Raw genomic sequence first — 21,269 nt, forward strand, 5'->3', positions numbered from 1 at the left:
AGATCTAACAAAACTGATATCAAAAAAGTATTGTAAAGAGATTGGTCTCAAAGTCAAGATGTCGATATCATATTGAAACGTATTACTCACTACTTAGCCCAGTTATAATTTAAGTCAGTGTTAAGAATGAAACTCGAGACATGAGACAAAAACAACATCAGAGAAGGCAATAATTTGACCCTGCACTTGTGCTTTTTCTCTCAAATATTGGATGAAATAAAGCTCAAACACAGCAGCATGCAGAAGAAATGCTCCACTCTCTGTTTGTGATTATGTGTTGGTCATGGCACGTCTGTCTTGCCCGTGTGTTTACACTGGTGTGTGATCTGTGTCCAGTGTTCCTCTCTGCTTCCTGACACCAGTGTAAGAGTGTGTGACAGGCTAATGGGTTTTGACAGGGCGGAAAATTGATCAAGTGGCAGATCAAAAGCTCAGACCTTGCAGGCTGTTTAGTAAAGATTTTGGGTGCGTCGTGGGTATGTTAAATCAATTTATAGCTTTAGCGCCAAGACTCAGGTGCAGCACAAAAAGCACGTTCCCAGAGTTGTGTGTCGGCGCAGAGGGTGTGTGTCGTGTGAAGGATCAAATTAGTTTTCAGAGCTGCAGCTGACCGTATGCTGTGACCTCTTTATGCTGTTGACAAGCAACCACACTCTGTGAAGGCAAGAAATTCTTGTTTAAATATGTTGTACGTGGTGTTCAGTGCACAAGGTGTAGAACTAACACAGTTGGTAAAAATGCATGACATTATCAGAGGTATGTGTGCTTTGAGGGGGCAGTTGTTGTTTTTTTTGTTTTTTTTGGAGGATATAAACCGAGTTTTGGTCTCAAAAGGTTTAAATAATATTTTGTTTCATACCAGAACCTTTGTTTTGGAAGAAAAACAATTTATATGTTAATATTTATACCTAGGAGATGTAATAAATACTCTGTATTACTTTTATGGCTTTTCAGCCATTTGCTATTCATAGAACACTTTCTAAATCTGCTTTCAGTTGTTTAACGTCAACACATTTATTCTGATTGTGTGAAGATGTGGAAATGTGTTTTTGTTTGTCTCAGTAACAAACCTTTGTAGCCTGCACTGGTTGTTATAAATGCTGGGATTTTCAAAGTATACCCTGGAAAAAATGGGTAGGATTTTGGAAAGCATTGCCATTGGCTCAGTACTTCATCACATTTGAACAAGTAAAATGTATCCAGGGATGCTGAGTCTTGGAATCGTTCTTTAAAACATGTGGTTGAATCATTACACTAAACAAAATGAGCTCTCCATCAGTTTTTAGTGCTCAGAGTTTTTTTCCTTTTTTTTGTTGTTGTTGTTGTTGCCTGAACGAAGCATTAGCATGACCACAATTCAAATAGCTCCATGAGGACTACTGGTCCTGACGAGGTCAGTGTTTATGCCAGAAAAGGTCCTAAAAAGGCAACAAATACATTACACACACACACACACACACACACATTACAGTATATAGTATGTTCATCTTGCCACTTGTGTGTCATATTAAGAGTATATTTTGGAAAGTGTGCACACACTTATGTTTCTCTGATTTGTAGTTATTTTCAGTTATTTCTACAGGGATGTAGTATATTAAACTCTAGTGGGAGCTTTTGCCTGCACGTTGTGTGTGTGTGTGTGTGTGTGTGTGTGTGTGTAAAGGTTTAAAAACATCTATCACGGTGCTAGTCCTGTCTGTTCCCAGTTCCTTACTTGGCATTTAGTAAGATGTTTTTCCAGCCCTGGGCATAAATTAGCTGCACTTGCTTTGATTCATCTGATCTAATGCAAATGTGGCAGTTGTTTACAAATGAGACTGCAGAAATGAATGCATCAAAATCACAGTTTTAATGGGACTAATCCTGCTTCCCTACAGCAATGTGTAACATGGAGGAATTGGCTCATAATCAGAGTCCATCAGTTACCTCCTTAACCTGCAGTTAATCCCTTTTTTTTCTTTTTCAAGTTGGTATGCCATGAGCACCAGTCTCATCTCGTGGAAAGAAAACAGAAGTACTGGTGATTCTCAGATTTGGTCATGAACATTTATTTGAACTGAAATAAAACCCTGGGAATTGTACACCATTTACAGATTTAAATAAGAGGTTTGCACAAAGTGGAATAAGTAAAAGGCAAAAAAATATGTGAATGATTTGCCATCCGGAGATGTTACCTTGCACATTTGAAACAGACAATCATTAGTGCAGCCCGTTGGTTGATCAGTTTGCATTTTTTGTGGCTGATATCACTTTAGGTCTGTGGCATGTGAAGATGTCAGCTTGACAAATAGAAACATGGACACAGCTGTCATCATTATGAAGCTTAAATCACAACTTGTGTTTGATAATGTGAATGACATACACTTATAGGCAGTTGGGAGTGTAACTGAGAGCAAAAAACTAAACTTACGTAAAAAATAATAATAATAATAATACTAATAATAGGCCTACACCCCCAGCTGAGACTTGAATGACAGCCATTTCCCCAAAAGTCTGATAGATTAGCTGTTGATATTGAGCCAGTCCTCGGCTTTCAGCCACTGGGAGATTATTATTGTTTTTTTTGTTTCTTTCAGCCAAAGTTTCTAATCCACTTTGCATTTACAGTGTTCAGGGTAAACTCTCACATCAAATTAACCATAATTTACATTGTACATTGTGATGCATCATAAGATATTTGCATATCTTTTAGCCAAAACATTATCTAACCAGACTGCAGTTTGCATTTGTGGGTGTGTGTGTGGATGCTTATGTGCTTATATGTTTGTGTATTTACTTGGGCGATAAAATAATCTAATGCAATTAACACAAGTTTGTTTACTTCTGGTGTGCGCTCACCTCTGACGTGAAAGCCACTGATATGAGAGATGGACAGACAGTGGCTGAAGGTGGAGAGAGGTGAGGGGTTGTTGGGCGGAAGGTTTCATTTTAAGAAGCTGAGTGACGGAACCATCGATAGAACAAAAGTTACCTGGGTATCACGGCACAATTTATTGACAGTGACTGGAAGTGGCGATCCTTTGCCGTGACTGTCAAAAAACACAGATGTGCGACTAATCGCTGAGACCTCGACATGGCTAACAAGTGGAAAGTAAGTGTCAAGCTTACCACTCGAGGCACCAATGGTGTCTGTAACATGCTCCCAGCTGTCCGGCGACTTCCATTTGAACATCTACCCTGCATGTCTGACTGTGTTCTTCGTTCTCGTTCTCTCTCTCTCTCTCTCTCTCTCAGAGTTTCTAAGGACATTCTCAGGTGGATGTTTTTGTTGTGATGTTAGCACATGTTCTTGTTGCATTCAGGATGGCAGTCGTCCATGTTGAGCCTTTATTTTGACCTGACCTGGTTGGCACTTGATAGACCTGAGTCTCGCGATTCATCTCGATTAACACATTTCAAAATGTGAGATAATTGTTATTATTATTTTAATCTACTGACAGCCCTAGTATTTACAAATGTATCCAGTAGTAAATGTGACCAAAGATATGACTGAAACATAAAGGCAGTGTCGTGTGTGGCAATGAGTCAAATGCAGCAGCGGTAGCAGCACATCACTACAGAAACTGGACAAACAGTGTGATGGCGCAATTAACACAGGACTTGACAAACCTTAATGAGCTCCTGGCTGCGCTCCCCTGTTGCAGAGCTCGTTAAATCTCATGTGTGGCCCAAGTAGTCCTCTAATGAGCCAAAACTGCACTATGTAATCAATTAATCTCTTTGAGGATCCAGAGAAAGGGAATCGAGTGGGGACTTGACTGAATTGTATTTGTTTTTTATGTGACACTCACTTGGCCCTATTTTCTTTTTTATGTCCTCCGGCAGATGTACAGAAATCAAAAACATGTTGGCGTCTTCTGCCGCGGGAGGCTCTGTATAATGAGGGCAACAGTCACGTGTAATATGTAACAGTAACATGTTTTTGATGTAAATTATGATGAGTATAGCAATTCAACCTCATAATAAATGAGTACAATTGACACAATTTAACCAGTGGCTTACAGTTGATTAATCTTTTGGGAAACGCTTACATTTGCAGTAGAAACAGCAAATTTATTCTCTCCTCTTCTTCCTTTTCACTCTGTATTCTACTTTCCTCTGTCTTTTTAAGTGAAGCTTAATATTCAAATGGTTTGACCTATTTGTCAACATTAAGCTACCTTTTGCACACACACGTAATGTTGTTTCCTTTCTCTTTTTGTTCCTCACCTCATCAGAACACACTCCTGCAAGACACCTCTGTTTTATCACTCAGCCAATTTAATGCACCATGATTTTATGTGAAGTGGCCACCACATTAAACTCATTTAAGCTGCGTGGCAAGTGCACAAGATAAAAGAGGTCACTGAAGATTCTTCCCAGTATTCCACAGTTTCAAAACACTCTAATAAAATGAATTACTGAATTGTACAAGGGACATTTTCACAACATCCAGCATCATATGAATTATTAAAATTATACCTGCACTATCTGCATTAAACTGCTATTTACAAGCTTGCGAGTATGATGATATTAACATATTATAATATATTACTTATTTATGGTTTATTATTATAGGGACAGATACAAAAACATAGACGGTACTGCTAGAAGGTGTCCAATGCATGCACCATAGCCTTTGTAGCAGATGCTAATTTGCAACACTTGTCCCTTTGCCTTTTTTTTCACATGGCACAGACATGACAACAAAAACAAGAGGAGAGTGAATGTGACGCACACTGGGGTGATTCTGAAGATAGGAGACACAGGTACATTTGAGTTATGAAACCATCATAGTCATATTGCACTGCCACGCACATTTTTTTATGTGTCACTGAAACTTGTACTTGTACTTACCTTCACAATCATGAAATCATTTTACATCACAAGGCCCCCATACTTAAAACCAAGTAAACAATTTAAAAATACTCGTACAATGTAAAATATCGATTTGGTGAAAGCTATGTGACAAGATGCCCCATCCAGGAGGAATCCTGCTCTTTTAACTTTCAACACACATTTTGTTTTCTTCATTGAGACAGATATTGTGATGCATCGCTATATAATTGCCTTGCAATATAATGATTATCACAGAATCCTTGTATTGTGATATTATTGGCTGGGTTCTCGCCAGCACAGTTGAGCATAGGGAGCCCCTACGCTGTGATTTTGTTCCCCCATGCTGTGATTTCGGCCTTTTCTGTTGTTGTTTTTTATCCTTTTTTTAATCAATACCGTCGTAATAATAGCTTCACTTCACAAAATTTGGCCCTCAAAATGCAGGAAATAGTGTTTCAGAGGGTTATAAATTTCAAAATTCTCCGAAAGGGGATGCTCCCAGACCCCCTTACAATACTCCCTGATTGGTATCAAGGACCATATATCACATACCGTATTGTATCGTGAGGTACCCTGTGATTCACGGTCCCTAATGTAAAAGTACTTTGAGACATCGCACATCTGCATAAAAAGAAAAATCAGGTTTGAACATGAAACAGATTTGAAGGCATATAGCGACAGCTGACAAGTAGCAATGATGCTATAATATTGATACTGATTTCCATTGCTTGTTTCACAGTTTAGGTCCAACCAAAAACTGGGCAGGACTGAAAACCTTGTTGAGGTAACTTTTGGACAAGGAGTTGCACGTATTTGTTAAGTAACAACCTTTTGTTTTTGTTTTTTGTTTGTTTTTATTTTTTGTTTTTATCTCTTTGATTGTGTACCACACTATACAGGTATTCATGTGCAAGTTAAAAGCTGTAAAGCGACATTTCATCAGCATAAGTGAGGATGCAAATCTTAAAAGAGAATAAATGCATCGTGATATAGATTGTATGAGGGTGAGGAAAAGGTGAAACAGAGGGATAGAGTGAGAGAACGACAAAGACCAGTATTAAATGGTGTACACACTATGCCAGGCTGCTATTTTGCTGGCATCTGGTTCCATTCTTATCCCAGAGGGTCAGACTTCTTCACTAATGGACACAGAGAGAATTGATCTCTACAGTATTACTGGAATGTATGGCATTAGGCTACCAGGCACCCCCAAACACACACACACACACACACACCGGTATTTGCATACTGTACATAAAAACACACTAACGTCTTATACACATAATCTACTGACACTATTTATTATTGCATGCATTCGGGCCTCACTTATCTGTTCAGAGGACAAGCAGGAAACGCACTGTGCTGGAATTCAACTCGCATGCAAGAGATCAGTAAAGCTATATACAACGCTTTCTGCTTACTCGTCAGCCTCATTTAGAAACTGCATGTACATAATTTAAGGTGTCTGAAAATAGCTCAGTGATGTAAATAATGCAGAGCAGCCATTAGAAGGCTAAAAGAAACCGGGTGGAGGAGGGGGGAGACGGTGACAGGTGTGAGGGAATTAATGAATTCAAGAAAACTGCAGGAAATGTGAGCGTGAGTGGTATGTGTTTCACACTATTATAGATCCATAGAGGAGTTCTGTGAGTACCAAAACACGGCCTGCATGGCACATGCATACGTCCATGTCTTTTTAATATAACGTTACATCTGCAGACTGTAGGCATGTAGTCAGCCAGTTGTTTAGTGTTGTACAGTGCTACTGTATGTCCAGGGCTTTTTAGCAGTAGAGTCAGTGTTGTATGAACACATTTGACAATGGTTTGAATGTAACTGACACGTAATATTATAATCAAAGTTATCCACTATAGCTTTAAATCTTAATACAACATGAAATTCAAGGTCAAAGACTCAGTTCTCTGACTCAACACAAAATATTATTTCTTTCACGCCCGCTGAACATTGATGACTCCCGGCAGGTTTGGAGGTTTGAGCCTGCTGTGGTTAATTTAAACAGCTGCTGTGCATTGGAACAGGTCAGGCTTAAAAAGGGCAACATGTGTCCTTCCCTCAGGGAACAGTGGTCACATCCAAAAAATTAATATTCCTTTCAGTCAAAACACTGGCACCTCAACGAGTCATTATTCCTGCTTTTGTTTCTTCGATTGTTGTAGTCACTACAAATTTGATATATGTGTGTTATTGTAACGCACTCTCACCTTCAGTGCAATTTCACACATCACACATGTGTTCTGGGCTTTTCTGTAATACCTCCCCTGATGTGACACTTTGTTTATTCCTGTTTGCCTCGCAGACCGGCACTGCTTGAACTCCCTGACTGGCACATGAATACATCATCAGTGCTAAAAATAGACCCAACGCTTCCTGGCATCACACATGAAACCACAGAAACACATGTGCATAATGTTAAGCTCACTTTTTGCCCTTTATTGTGGCAACTTAGTAGCTGGAGCAAAACAAATGAAGTAGTTTTAATGAAGTAGAGACAGAAAGAAATAGATTTTCTCTTTTTTTGCTTCTCCATTAGTGATGGTAACCTGGTACTTTTGTTAGTACCTGCTCTGGCGAGGTTCCAAGGGAGCTGACCTGATACTAAATGTGACGTCAACATACTGCTGGCCACTGACTGGTCAGAGTGTCGTCACTGTAAAAGGAACGGGGGCAACGTCCGACACAAGACTCAAACCGAACAATGCCAAACTGTGAACAAATCTATTTCAGTACACCAAAACCAACTGTTTTACGACTCACTACTTTGTGTGGCGCGTATAAAACAACGTTGCGGCAGTTTCATGCAGCCGTGCTATGATGAATCCGCCCCACGTTGAGGAGGTTCTATAGTAATGGAAAAGACCCAAACTGTGCTATGCCGAACCAAATTGTAAAGTGGAAAGCAGCTCGGTGACCAGAGGAACTCCCTGAACACACACACACACACACACACACACACACACACACACACAAAGCATTCAGACCTTGCATCGTTCGTCTCTTGTCCATACCTCGCCATTTTCATTGGTAGAAACAAGACCATGATGTCCCTCTGAGTCACCTTTATCCTCTCCCACTGGGCACTGCATGGTCACACCTGACAGGCCACATCAGGCAGAGAGACACTCACTTTACACACACACGCGCGCTAGACCTTATCTTTAAAAACATGTGTGTCATGCGAGTGGAAGTGACTCAGACATCTCTGACAGAATCAACGGGTATCTCAGAGTCACGCTAAGTTTAAAATAATCATTAATATGAAACACAATATGCAAATTACAGTGTTTATCTTATCTTAATGAGTTTATTATTTTACATCTTTCAACAGATATAAGAATAGATAAAATAAATACACAACAGTTCATACTGTCCTTATAGAAATGATTTCATATCCCATCACCCTTTTCATTTCATTGTCATTGTTTGTCGATTTGTTTCTTTTAATGTATTGTTCCTGTCCACCCCATAGTGACAAAGTGGGGTGGAGTGACTCAGTGGTTAAGACCCTACCTTGTGTACCAAAGACATCATGGTCGCAAGTTCGATTCCACCCCTGGCTAATTGTACTTGATTCCATTGTAAGTCGCTTTGGATAAAAGCGTCTGCTAAATGACATGTAATGTAATGTAATGTAATGTAATGTAATGTAAGTAAAATCTAAAAAAAGCCTTAGGTTTCGCTCGGTCATCATCGGGATGTTTGCACATCTCACCTGGAGTTAGCTTTTGGTAAATTCAACTGTCTCCCACCGAACAACAAATACTGGGACAAAAGGGTTCTGGAAAAGTTAAAGAGGGTTACGGCTAAAGAAACTTCCTGCCGAGCTCAAAAACAAGAATATGTTCAGGCACAGATCTAAGGACGGTTACAGAAACATTTCTGCTGCAATTAAAATGCTCAAGATCACAGAGGTGTCCACAAAAGAGTCTGGAAAAACCATGACTCATCCTAGAACTTATCATTCAGCCAAATTCAACAAACGACGGACCTTGCAGATATGAATAAAAAAAAACTGATCGCTACTCTTGCTGAGCTGCAACAAGACTTGCATGCCATTTATAAAAAACAAACAAAAAAACAGGTATTATGGGGTTGTTCATACAACGTATTCTCTTTATACAGTGTATTATAGACTCTAATTGGGCTGCTCGTGTAAATAGTCCAGCGCTCCATTTCTATTTCCCTCTCTCTCCCTCTCTCATGATGCATTAACTACCCGTTTCATACTCCAACACAGTGGGTATTAGTTATAATTATTGTTATTTGGGCTCTCTGCTAATGAAAACTCTCTCTCTCACTCTGGGAGTGAGGGAGACCCATAATAGAAACAGCTGTTTATGGCTTGTATAGCTTTCTCTCTCTCTCTCTCTGACTTTTTACTTTTTACTCTGAATAAAGGCCCAAATTCTTTTTTAAAAACTTTTTTATTTATAAGGGTTGAGCAAAAACTGAGTTGACTTGGGAGACGCGGGTCGAGTTAAACATATTAGGAATGTAGTATCACCAATTCAATGAGTAATGATAATGCATAATACATGAATTGAATATGTAATAGCAAAAGCAAATAGCAAGTTACTCCGGTTCAGAAATACACCTTTCTCTAGAAGTGTCATTTTTCTTTGTCCTGTGTTATCCAATTAAAAACTAGTGATTACTGGTATCATATACATCCAGTGGTAGAAGATTTATATACTGCATACACTCTATGGATCACCTACATGCCTATATACAACCTTAAAATATCCAAAAAAAACATTTTCCCAAATAATCGCATTGGATTTTCTATTGATGTTTGCTGCCTCCTCGACTCCCCTTTGAAATGTTTGATGACGCATCTTGTACTTGAGCGAGTACAAGATGCGTCCAGTCAAGCGTTGTATGATTCTTTTGATGCTCTGCCCCACCCCAACCTGGTGTACCATTCAAACCCATCAACGCCATCGACCTGCGTTTTTCTGGCCTCTGCTCCCTCAGCTGGAACCACGGCATTGCATTGCGCATCATTCCGCATACACACACACACACACACGCACACACACACACACACACACGCACACAAACACATATATGTAGTCTTGTAGTCTTATCATATGTAGTCTTAAGAGTAGTCTGTCTTTCATGTTTAGTTATGTCGTCATAGCTGTAATACTCATTGAGCACTACTGCCTACTCTCAGCACTGGAGTGAAGCGAGGGCAAAAACCTTCCCTTGCAGCTTGTTTCCACCGAAAATATGTAAATATGCAGAATAGAGCTGAAACAATGAATCGATTAATCATTTTGAAGTTTTTTCATGATTAAAACAAGATTTCTGATTGTTTTAGCTTCTTAAATGTGAATATTTTTTATATATTATTTTTCATTTCTTTGCTCCAGATGACAAAGAAGAAATCATTGAAACTCAATCATTTTGGTTTTGTGGACAAAAGAAGACACTCTTCGAAAATAATCGACAGATTAATCGATTATGATGTGAAGGGCTGTACAAGATATAATCACACGTATTTGGAGTACAGTCTACTTTGGCATACATATATTATTACAACACACATTCCCAAAAGTGTGTGAAATTCAGTAACTGACACTCGATAAGCAACATGTAACAGTGAACCGCAAACGTGAAAGTAACAAAGACCCCCATTTACACAGTAAAATATAATATTTTAAATGTAATTTTACTTTTATTGGAATGTTAGATGTTGGTTACAACACACTCACACAGCAATTTCTTTAAAAAAAAAAAGAAGATAAAATTAAAGCATTCTGTTCATGCCATTAGCTATTTTCACACATGAGAAGGACAAAACACATCTGCACAAGGACATACATGCACACCATGCACACATGTGGGCAGTTATTTATAACAACACGAGTGGTAATGTGCTGCAAAAAGTCATCATGGATACAGTAAATCCCAAAGGCAAAGGAGTCTTTTCAAAGGTTTCATAAGGTAGAAAGATTTTCTCAAAATCATTATTATCCTAAATACGGTGTATGCTCTATTCATGGTGGTGAAGTGAAACACAAACAAAGCTGTGTTTGCTTCAGTGACAACAGACTGCAGAGTTAGTTTTTTCCTTAAGACTTCATAAGACACAATTGGCTCATGTCATGCTAGAGAAACTAGGGCATGGAAACTTGCCAAAGAGGAAAGACACAAGTTCGTTTAGCGTCTTGAAATTTCAAGAGGCATTGGTTTTTATGGCGATCCACACGGTTGGTGTAGTGGTTAGCACTCTTGCCTTTGCAGAAAGAAGACCCGTGTTCGATAGCCTGTTGGAACAAGGGCCTTTCTGCATGGAATTTGCATGTTCTCCTTGTGGGTGTGTGGGTTTTCTCTGGGTTCTCTGGCTTCCTCCCACAGTCTATAGACATGCAATATGGGGAGTACGTAGGTCAATTGGACACTCTAAATTGACTATGAGTGTGAAAGTGGATGGTTGTTTGTCGCTGCATGTGGCCCTATGATGGACTGGCGAACTGTCCAGGGTGTAAGAGCACCCCTCATGGCCCTCATGTGGAGGATAAAGTGGTAGAAGATGGATGGATGGATGGTTTTTATGGCAATTCTAACCCTCCCAAACTGCATTTTAAAGAAGAAAGGTTCTGTTCTTGTTTGAGCCATGTCATTTCAAATGAAAGCTACTGGTCTTAAGTAGCTTTCATGCATGAAACAAAAAGTGATGCAAAGTCTCTTCCGATAAAATCTGAATCTTGAATTTGCAAATCAGTGCCCTTTCCAGACCAACTGTTGAGTTACAATGTGTCAAATTCTCCAAACATCCCACCATGAGCCAGTGATATGCTCTGATCTGGTTGTCTCTTTCAAAGTGGCCGTTTGTTGGTTGCAATTACAAGTAAAAATTGACTCCAAAGCCAACACAGAGCCAGCAGGAGCATTAGCTAAGCAGCATTCGTCCCTCCTTCCCACTGAGAGAGTGGGCTGGGAGTGAAACAAGTGGGAGAGGAGATAAAGAAGATACATTACAGACGCCATCCCTGTGTCTGTTTCTTTGTCTGACTGCTCAACGAATCATTTGTTATTCAGTTTGCTTTTGCCCCTGATACAGAAAGTGACATAACTGTGTCAGACACAAGCTTAAAAAACGCTAGCCTTCATAGATGACGCATCAGTGATCAGCTCCTTAAAACATTGGTAGTGGACCAGTAGTAATGTAATGTTATGCCTCAAGGATCCTTATGGCATTTAAAAAAAAAGAAAGAAACACAACCTAGAAAATGTAAGGCGTAACCAGCTTTAATAAATAATGGCAACAACAAAATGTTGGTTCCTTGATGAGGTTTTTTTGGTGTTCACACTCATGAAGGCACAAATGAAACACAGTACAGTATAAAGGTATCCCTTATAACCCAAATAGAAGTGTATCAGTTGATCTTCAGTAGTATCGGGATTTGCATGAAATACATCGAAAGTTAGGATGAAAGTGAGCGTCTCAGACTCCACAACTGTCTTCACACTGACAATCATCAAGTGTACACATGTCTGAGTCTCCGTCGTCTCTAATATAACTTATTTCTTCTCTCCACTTCTTGGTGCATGTTAGATTTCACTGTTGGACATAAAGAGCTCCCAGCATGGCTGTATAATACAGAGAACCATAATAACCAGGACGACTGGGGTGCAGGTTGAGCATGTGACGAGTGGGGAGCATTACTTAAGGAGGAATATCAAGCAAAAACTCATTTAAGAGAGAATTCTGAGTATAGAGTTATATGATTCTTGTTGCTGCTCCTACTTATACAGTGTATATACGATATCTCACTTCTTAGTCTTGTCACAATTTCCCCTGATTTACCTGCAAATATGTTGGTTGATGCAGGCTCATCCACTATGATGGTGGCTTTAACTCTTGGGTTATTGGCGGATGTTTCTCCTGAGTTTTAAAATGTTACCTCAACCTTTACAAACTCCTGCCCAGAGCAACATGTTGGGCCTTATCTCACATTTAAATGGTGCCAAATAGGAAACTTTCCTAGTTTTTGACCAAAGTCGTCTTTTACCCGTCCAGTACCCGCACTGATAAAAATAACAAACCATGTTCCTGCTATCTAAGCGCCCATGGGTGTTTTGGTATAATTGAGGTGTAGGTTAGGCACGTTGCTGGTGCATAGCTTTCTTACAACAGCAGACAGTAAATGTGCAATGTGGGGCCCTGTGGTGTTAAACTAAATCTTGCTTCAGGCAAATCTGTCTTTTCTTTAAATTGTTGTCGGGGTCTTGTTACCTTAAGTTGCTCTGCAAATATTTGCCCATTTGCAGCCTGTCCATATTCCACATCAATGCACATGCAGCAGCATCTGAGGGCACAGGGACCAGTGTAGTCTGTGGACCATGGTAATTGGTGGGAAATGTCAGTGCATCTGTCCCTGCCCTCTGCCTTTTCTTCCCTTCAGCATCATCTTTCCTCCTCCTCTCCTTTTCGCTTCTTCGCAGCGATTTATGGAGAATGTTTGCTCTCGCCAAAGATGAAATTGTAAAACTTGCCTCATTTTATTAGGGTTTGAGCACAAGGTGTGTAGAACCCTATTGAAATGCAAAGAGTTATTATTATTTTGCCTTATTATGCCTTTTTACAACCATAATGTTATTCAGCAAGTGTGTATATTTGTGTTGCTTTTTTATTTAGCTGTGGAAACAATCCATTGTTCACTTTTTGTTTACTTCCCACATTGTTTTCTATTTTTTTTTTTTTTTAAACCCGTGTGCGATTTCTGTGGTAATGAAAAGCACTGTCGTGAATCCAGTCAATCAAAGACGGTGTGTCTCTCTCTCTTTCTCTGATAAGACTTCAACAGTCGTCGCTCTGCACCTCAGAGCAAATGACGAGCCATTAACCAGACATATGGATGTAACAGTTCTCAGTACTCCCGAGTCTGTGAAGCAACAACAAACAGCTTTTCAGAGAACTAACAGAAACTCTTCAATCTCTTTCTCTCTGTCTGTTGCCGTCACTCATGACACACAACACAGACACACACACTTGTATTGTCTGTCAATTCAACATGCTCCGAGGCTCTGTGTGCAGGTTATTCCTCTCGATGACTCATTTGCTTGTTACCACCTTCCCGCCCCTCTAGAGTCCACCCCCTGCTGCATCTTGGAGACATTTTGTCACTTACTGACAACCTGAGAACATACAGAGTAATGTTCTCAGATAATCCTGCAGATAATCCTGCTGAGCATCGAGTTAAGTACTTTTTAATACCCCCATATGAGAACAAAAAAGAGAAAAGTTTTATAGTCACATGACAGGGATATAATGATTTAAACCGTGTAATTATTGCAAATGTGATTCCCCTGGTACCGTGAGGTTAAACGGACTTAAATATTAATTAGTCAGAAAATATCACTGTTTGTGAAGTGGTAGTTCCGCAGTGAAGAGTTGTTTGGTTTAAGATATTCAAAGAGCAGCATTTGTCTTGTCTTGTTCAAGTTATGAAAAGAAGCTGCTGCACACAAGTGAAGTGAGACATGAGCGAGTGAGACAATGCACAGAAGGAGTTGCACGTGGAAATGTATGCAGTGGGAAGAAAGGAGGGATGAAGGTTATCAAACCTCATCAAGTCTTCAGAGGTTACACAGCGAGAGTGCAGCTTAAACACAGCTGTACTGTCAGGACCAGGCACTTAAACATGCTGCTAATTTCCATTTCCCCCTTTCCTCTTTCACTTCTCGTTCTCTCTGGATCCATCAGAGCGAGGAGAGGCTTTCTGTCAGGTACTGTTGAGAGGTCGGTGCCATACTGAGGTCCAGCAAACAGGAAACCTGCCAGAAGGGCTGATTCAGCAATGTCGAGCTGCCACCCTGGTTTCCTGTACATGATGAAAACCCAGCCCAAGTGGTGTTTACTTCATTAACCTCAGGTCCTTCTTATTCTTCAGAAATGACAAAAAAGACACTGTCTTTTCCTCTTAATATTAATGTAATCCACATTTACTGTGAACTTCACACTGACTCAGCAGATCACACCTAAATGGCTCTCCAAGCCTGCAAAAGAGACGCTATGTCTTATTTGCAATTCCCTTTTGTCTCAGTATGGTGCTGATGTCCCGTTGTGCCACTGCAGTATAACACCTGACACACACAGAGCTGGTCACAGCTGTGATGTGTGAAAATGCATGACATGCACGAACATCCATCACCAGTGTAGGAGGTGGCTTCAGACGGTCGACTGGTGTAACTGACTTGTTATGTCAGCACTGTGACAAGTGCAACAGATGATTTTAAATCTACATCAGCCGTGTAAAATCATTTTTTCATGTTTTATGTATGTTGCTGGGCTTATGTGCGCCTATAGTTCAGATTCCGTGTGATCTCTCACTTTGAGTGTGTGTTGAATAGATTCTAACAGAAGTGTTGCACATAGTCAGGTCTCGTCAGGACAGACCTCTTGACCTCAAAATGCAAAGATACAGCCATCGGTCATGTTTAATGGCAGGTGTGAGAAGGAATAATCCCTTTTGTTGTTTTTATTGCACGATTTCTTTCAGCCTCTCTAATGATCCCCTCCGAGAGACAGAAGAACACATTACATGTGCACAAATCTTGTTAGTCTGGTCCATCACCAGACGGGTGTTCTACCATCACAAAGACCGAATCTGTTCGCGTGTTGTTTTTAATATACGTCTGAGCAGACTGATGGTAGAAAGAGGGTGCACAAGAGTAATGAGAGGGTCTTGAAATTTTCCTCCTTCGGCATTCCTCTGTCTTTTTCCCCAAATCTTTAAAAGAGGTTGTGGACACTGGATCAGTTCAAACTCTCTTGCTCTCTCTCTTGCTCTCTCTCTTGCTCTCTCTGCTCACTCTGCTGACATCCCATGTGTTGAAGTGCTATTATCTGTGTTATTGGGTGGGTGGCGCCATCAAACTAAAACATACACACAGTTTGCGTCCCACAAATGAAAATGTACTTTCTTAATTACTGGCTGCACCAATGAAGCCGAAATTCCAATTAAGCATGATTCCTTAATTTCTGATGACGTATCATTGTGTGTCTTACAGAATAGAATACATTACTTATGCAGAGGTGAGACAGAGAAAGTAAAAAAAAACCCACGTATAATCTGGTGATGTAACAAGCCTTTGAAGATCACTGGCGGGAAACAAGAAAGCAACATTTATTGTTTTCTTTGTAGCTATTGAATGTCTTCTTTTGCAGCATGACCAGCAATTCTTGTTGGCTGACCTCAGAGTCAGAAATTACTTTGTGTATATATGTATATACATATATATGTATGTATGTGTGTGTGTGTGTGTGAGTATATATGTGTGTGTATATATGTATGTGTGTGTGTATATATATTATATACATATACACATATTTATATGTATATGTATATATACACACACATATATATGTATGTATTGATATATATATATATATATATATATATGTGTATATATATATATATGTGTATATATATATATATATGTATATATGTATATATATGTATATATGTATGTATATATATATATATATATATATATATATATATATATATATATATATATATATATATATATGTATATATGTATATGTATATATGTATGTATATATGTATGTATGGCTGTATGTATGGCTGTATGTATGTATGGCTGTTTAACTCAACCTCTCCATTCCTGGCACTCATAATGACTTAGTGGCTTTTTGTGACTCCGTTCAAGTTGTGTTTTATTCTAATTAGTTTGATTGCATAAAATCCATTTGTGAGAATCAAATTTGCATTCTTCAGCAGTCATCAGGAGGATGTGTCCTTATTGTATTACAGGAAGCAATTAATGTGTGTACATATATGAAATTAACTTAAGCATCAAGACAAGTCTAATGACTGCGTCGCTGTACAAATTCATTGCCTCGTGTGCTCTGACCTCATTAAAATGTCCAAATAACTTAATTAATGTGTGCTGCAACCTCATTACAATTTTCCATGACCTCATGATGGCTCTGTGACAACAAACTGTCTGTTGACATTGTGTGCTGTCACACGGGCACAAACTAATCAATCGTTTGACCCATGAAATAACAGGAAGTATGATAAATGGTGACCACAGACTGAAGACTAAAGAAATCGGTGTTGCAATATGATAAAGACAACTTGTAATTATCAGTTGCGATGTCCCGTTCATATCTTGGTGTTTTAGCGCGAATATACATGATCATATGCACATTTGCCCAGATTGCTTACCTCGGCAGTGCCACAGCACACTTGCCAGATGATGTGAGGGAAAAAAAACCAAAAACTATTGGATAAAGATGCCCAAAGAAAGAAAGACATTCCTACTGTCTGACATTAAGTGTCTTTATGTGTTTCAGGTAAACAACGTGTGTGCGGAGATTTTTGCACCGCACTCATCATCAGAATGAAGATGTTGTCATCACTGTTCACTGTGCTGCGGACCTTCACTGAGATGTAAGATCAACACTGTTTTCTGTTATAGACACAACAGCATTTACTTAGAGTACATTACAGTACCAACATTATGTGGTTATTGCAGCTAAAATATGTTGTTTTTTGTAAGAAATTGCGGAAAAAAATGATAATGTGTAGCCTTTGCTATCTATATGGTGCCTTAGCCTTTTTAACTAAACTAGGTCACAGTGATAACTGTCAAGAACAGGCAGATAACAGCCTATAAAATATGGTTTGATTCATTCCACCGTCTATATAAAATAATGAGAATATCCACTTAATTATTAATCACCAGCTTTAGATTAACTCCAAGGAAAAGTTTGATTGTCGAGTGATTCCCAAAGATTGGGTCGGGGGGGCCACAGATGGGTCACAGGAGATTTTTTGGGGGGTCCCTAAACAAATTTGCTACCTAACTTTGTTTTAAAATGAAGTTGTGATTTGTGTATCAAACATCTCTTGGAAATTACTTGTTTATCAATTCAAAAAAATATCAGTTTTTTTTTCTTCATCAGTTTCTACGCTGTGAACAAATTTGCTTTTGTCATGATTTATAGTGTGATTTTGGTCACAATAGTTTGCCATCTTTAAAAAGCGGGTCCCCATTAGTAAATCTTCTAGAATAGCAGTCTGCTCCTTTAAAGTGTAAAATAGTGAGAAGTCAACTAACACATTAGGGTAACCGTGTGATTTATGATATTAAAATGAATGCCTATGATTCAAGTGTACACTGTGGATCTTCAGTTCGAAAGAGCCTCCTCTAGAATAGTTCACTGAGGAATGGCACGGACTCTGACTTAATGACGCTCTTCTGTCTGTATTGGCCATATAAGTGGACCTGGACTGAAATGATTCAATATCCCCAATAATTTCCATAAATGTCTGAGGAGACAGTCTGCTGCAGACTTTATCACGCTCATCACTCAGCAGCACTGTCCCTGCACTCTTTCACTCACCCTCAAGCATCTAGAGGCGGTGGAGTGATTATTATTTATTGAGCACTATGTATAGATATATATATTTATGACATATCATGCTGACTGTAAAATAGTGAATAAATAACGGAATGTAGAAATAAATGATGCTTTTACAGTAGTTCTGAGTTCAGAACTGTCTGCGTGAAAAGGGGAAGTTTTTTCAAGTGGCAGAAATCAAATGTGCATTCATGGAAAATAATCATACAAATTTTTCTTTGACCTAGTTTATATTATGGACCAGCGGGCAGGCTTTTATTTGTGAACTGATTAAAGATGAATCTTTTTCTTTGTTAAACTCTGTGTCCATTTCTGGACCAGTCTACTCTGCAGTAGCAATCATGCAAATTAACCTTTAGTTCAATGCCAAGCTTTTCTTTCTTGCTTTTTTTTTAGCTGATTTTTGCCACAAAAAAACTACCTTTCCAAACAAGTGCCATTGATGCCTTGGAAAGAAAGAAATGTATCCTGAGTGTCAAACTCGGCCTCTGCAAACCCTAACCCAAAAGACTAATTTTAATGTTTGTTTTATTGCAGAGAAAAAAATATATTTCAGTGTTTGAACTATTTAGCAGTTTTTATTCATTGCTAAAAATAAATCTCATTGCAGTTATAGATTATTATTGTTATTATCATCATTACTAGAATTATCTATTGGGCTAGATAAAATGACCCTGGCCTGGAGACCAGAGGTTACCAACCCCTGCTCTAAATAAATTGTGATTAAATAGACATCCCCTTGTGCCACTTAAGAGTTTTACCTCCCCTCCACATGGGGGCACTCACTGTTTCTCCACCATATTAACATCTGTCTCCAGTCAGAGGGTGATTACAATGCTTAATTGCTGTAATTCATCATTGAGGCCCAGGCTGGTGTCCCTCAGCAACTCAGGTTAGAATCAGTGAGGAAGAGACGGAGGAATAAAACACCGAGCACTTGTGCATGAACTGGGACTGGTCAGGCAACGAGCTGGTCATAAAGCGCTAATGGATAACAGGCTGCTGAGGGAGCACAGGCCTCTAAGAGATACCTCATCATCAGCAACTGCACCAGAGACTCGGCAGCAGCAGCAGCAGCACCAGGACTGCATAACAGGTGCCACAACCCCAGAGCCAGACAGAAAAATAAATGACACGGATGCTGAAAAGAGAGGGTGTGTTGTGCGTTATGTAATATTAAAGAAACCGTTGCTTAGTTGGCAGCAGCTCAGGTGGAAATGATGTTCTGTGGGTTGATGATGCATTTTCATCTACTATCCTAAGGTTTTTGTGCCTTTCATGTGGCTCGGGAGACCAGATCCCAACAAAGTAAATGAGGGACAATATGTGGGACAATGTGGGACGTCCGTTACCAGTGCTGAGAGGTAGTGCAAAGTGTTGGTAGAATGTCTATTTAACTGGAAAGATAAACACAGGACTGTCTGTATGTATCGTGTATATGACTGGTGCTTTATAAAACCTACACAGCAAATAATATCTTATTTATAGAACCAGTCCAGGCAAGAAATAAGTTTTTGCAATTTTTTTAATAGCAAAAAACTGCATCAGAAAAAGCAGAAAACTCTGAAAAATGTCCTTCAGCTGCTTCACCCAGTTGTGAGTAGTTTCCCTGTTCTTTGTTGTTGCTGTGTCTTCTTTTCTTTGCTGTATTTTCCTCAAGACCTTTCAAAAATCAAGTGTAGTTTGTGACTGACTCCAACTTTTCCCACCACAAAAGCTTGTGTTTGACAGTTTGATTGACGTCAGTGTAGCAGCTCCGCGGTGATGGCCGCCCTCCTTTTTTTACAGTCATTAGATCAGATGTATACATTTACTTTTCAGTCTAGAGCCGCTTAAAATGCGGGACAATGTCTCAATATGCAGTGGGACAAGGGGGACAAGGGAATCAAATGCTGTGTGGACACCTGGTCACCCTACATGTGGCCCATGAAAACCCAGAAGATATTATGATTAAATTCTGTGAGATTCTGTGAAGCTTAATGAACAACTGTCATCTGATTTCTGTAGCTGTCACTCAAATTTCTCCAGCAATAACAAATCACACAATGCATTATTCATGTTGAGTCCATGTAAAATAATAATAACAACAAACATTAGCATGAGCAGCAGCATCATACACGTCAAGGCCAAACTATATATAAGTGTTTCCATTTTTCACAAAATAAAAGTGATTTTTGTAAAATTTTGGCAATTGCTACTCGCAGGTGTTTCCATTGAAGGGTGTTTTGTGTATGAGCCCTCATTTTTCGTAAAGTCTAACAAAGGCAGCGGGTGAACTTTTCCCAATTGCCGATCATTTGTAGAATTTACTCAACAATGGCAGACACTGCAAACATTACATTGACATCACTTTTGCAACATGACCAATTCTTGATAGCGAGTCCAGCCCACGGGAATACTCTGTGCGACAGAGGCGATAAATGGTGAAGGGCACCAGAAACACCTGCTGCAGATGTGCCGAGACTGCACTGGTTGAGTCCCCTGGGACAGACGAGTAGGGCAGCCTATTATTGTAGGTCAAGATGTACCTTGGGAGGAGAACGTGGATGAGTATGAGTGTACAGATGCTCGAGTGTGGGTTTGTTTGGCATCACTGGTCTTATGTGTGCACAAATGGTGTGTGGCGTATCAAAGACACAAAAAAAACAGCATTTACAGATTATGAATGCTGACATTTATAAGACAGTATTTTCATTAAACATTTCAGCGTTTTTAGGTTTAATTTACCACAGGATGTTAGACAAAATGTTTTTCTGGCATCTTTTTTTGTCACCTGGTTTTACTCTTCGTTAAGTGTTATCTGCTCAGGAAGTCGAGAACAGCTATCACTAATGGCAACAACCAGACGGAATGAAATAAGTCCAATTAAACTGTAATTATCTCTTGTAAAGTTCAGGAGGGAATAAGGTCACGGCAAGTGTACACAAAGGGCCTTTCAGCTGTGTTTAATTAAGTGTCTGTCTCACTTGTGTGATGGATACTTAATGATAGTTTATTGTCATTAATAATGGCAGCATATTCAATTCCA

General features: G+C 39.3%; 1 protein-coding gene across 3 annotated transcripts in view; it reads left to right on the plus strand.

Moving 5' to 3' along the window:
* Nucleotides 1-21,269, plus strand: part of LOC122773632 (SPHK1 interactor, AKAP domain containing) — an 80,560-nt gene that overhangs the window by 17,912 nt on the left and 41,379 nt on the right. For 2 of the 3 annotated variants that reach the window (XM_044032437.1, XM_044032440.1), the window contains exon 2: nt 17,171-17,267. In XM_044032437.1, coding sequence (XP_043888372.1) covers nt 17,218-17,267 — 50 coding nt within the window. In that variant the 5' untranslated portion in view covers nt 17,171-17,217. Of the gene's footprint in view, nt 1-4,677; nt 4,749-17,170; nt 17,268-21,269 lie in introns of all 3 variants that reach the window. The other variant, XM_044032438.1, reaches the window with a different exon arrangement.

The sequence above is a fragment of the Solea senegalensis genome, linkage group LG8 (genome assembly GCF_019176455.1).
Source record: "Solea senegalensis isolate Sse05_10M linkage group LG8, IFAPA_SoseM_1, whole genome shotgun sequence".
Classification (NCBI taxonomy): Eukaryota; Metazoa; Chordata; class Actinopteri; order Pleuronectiformes; family Soleidae; genus Solea; species Solea senegalensis.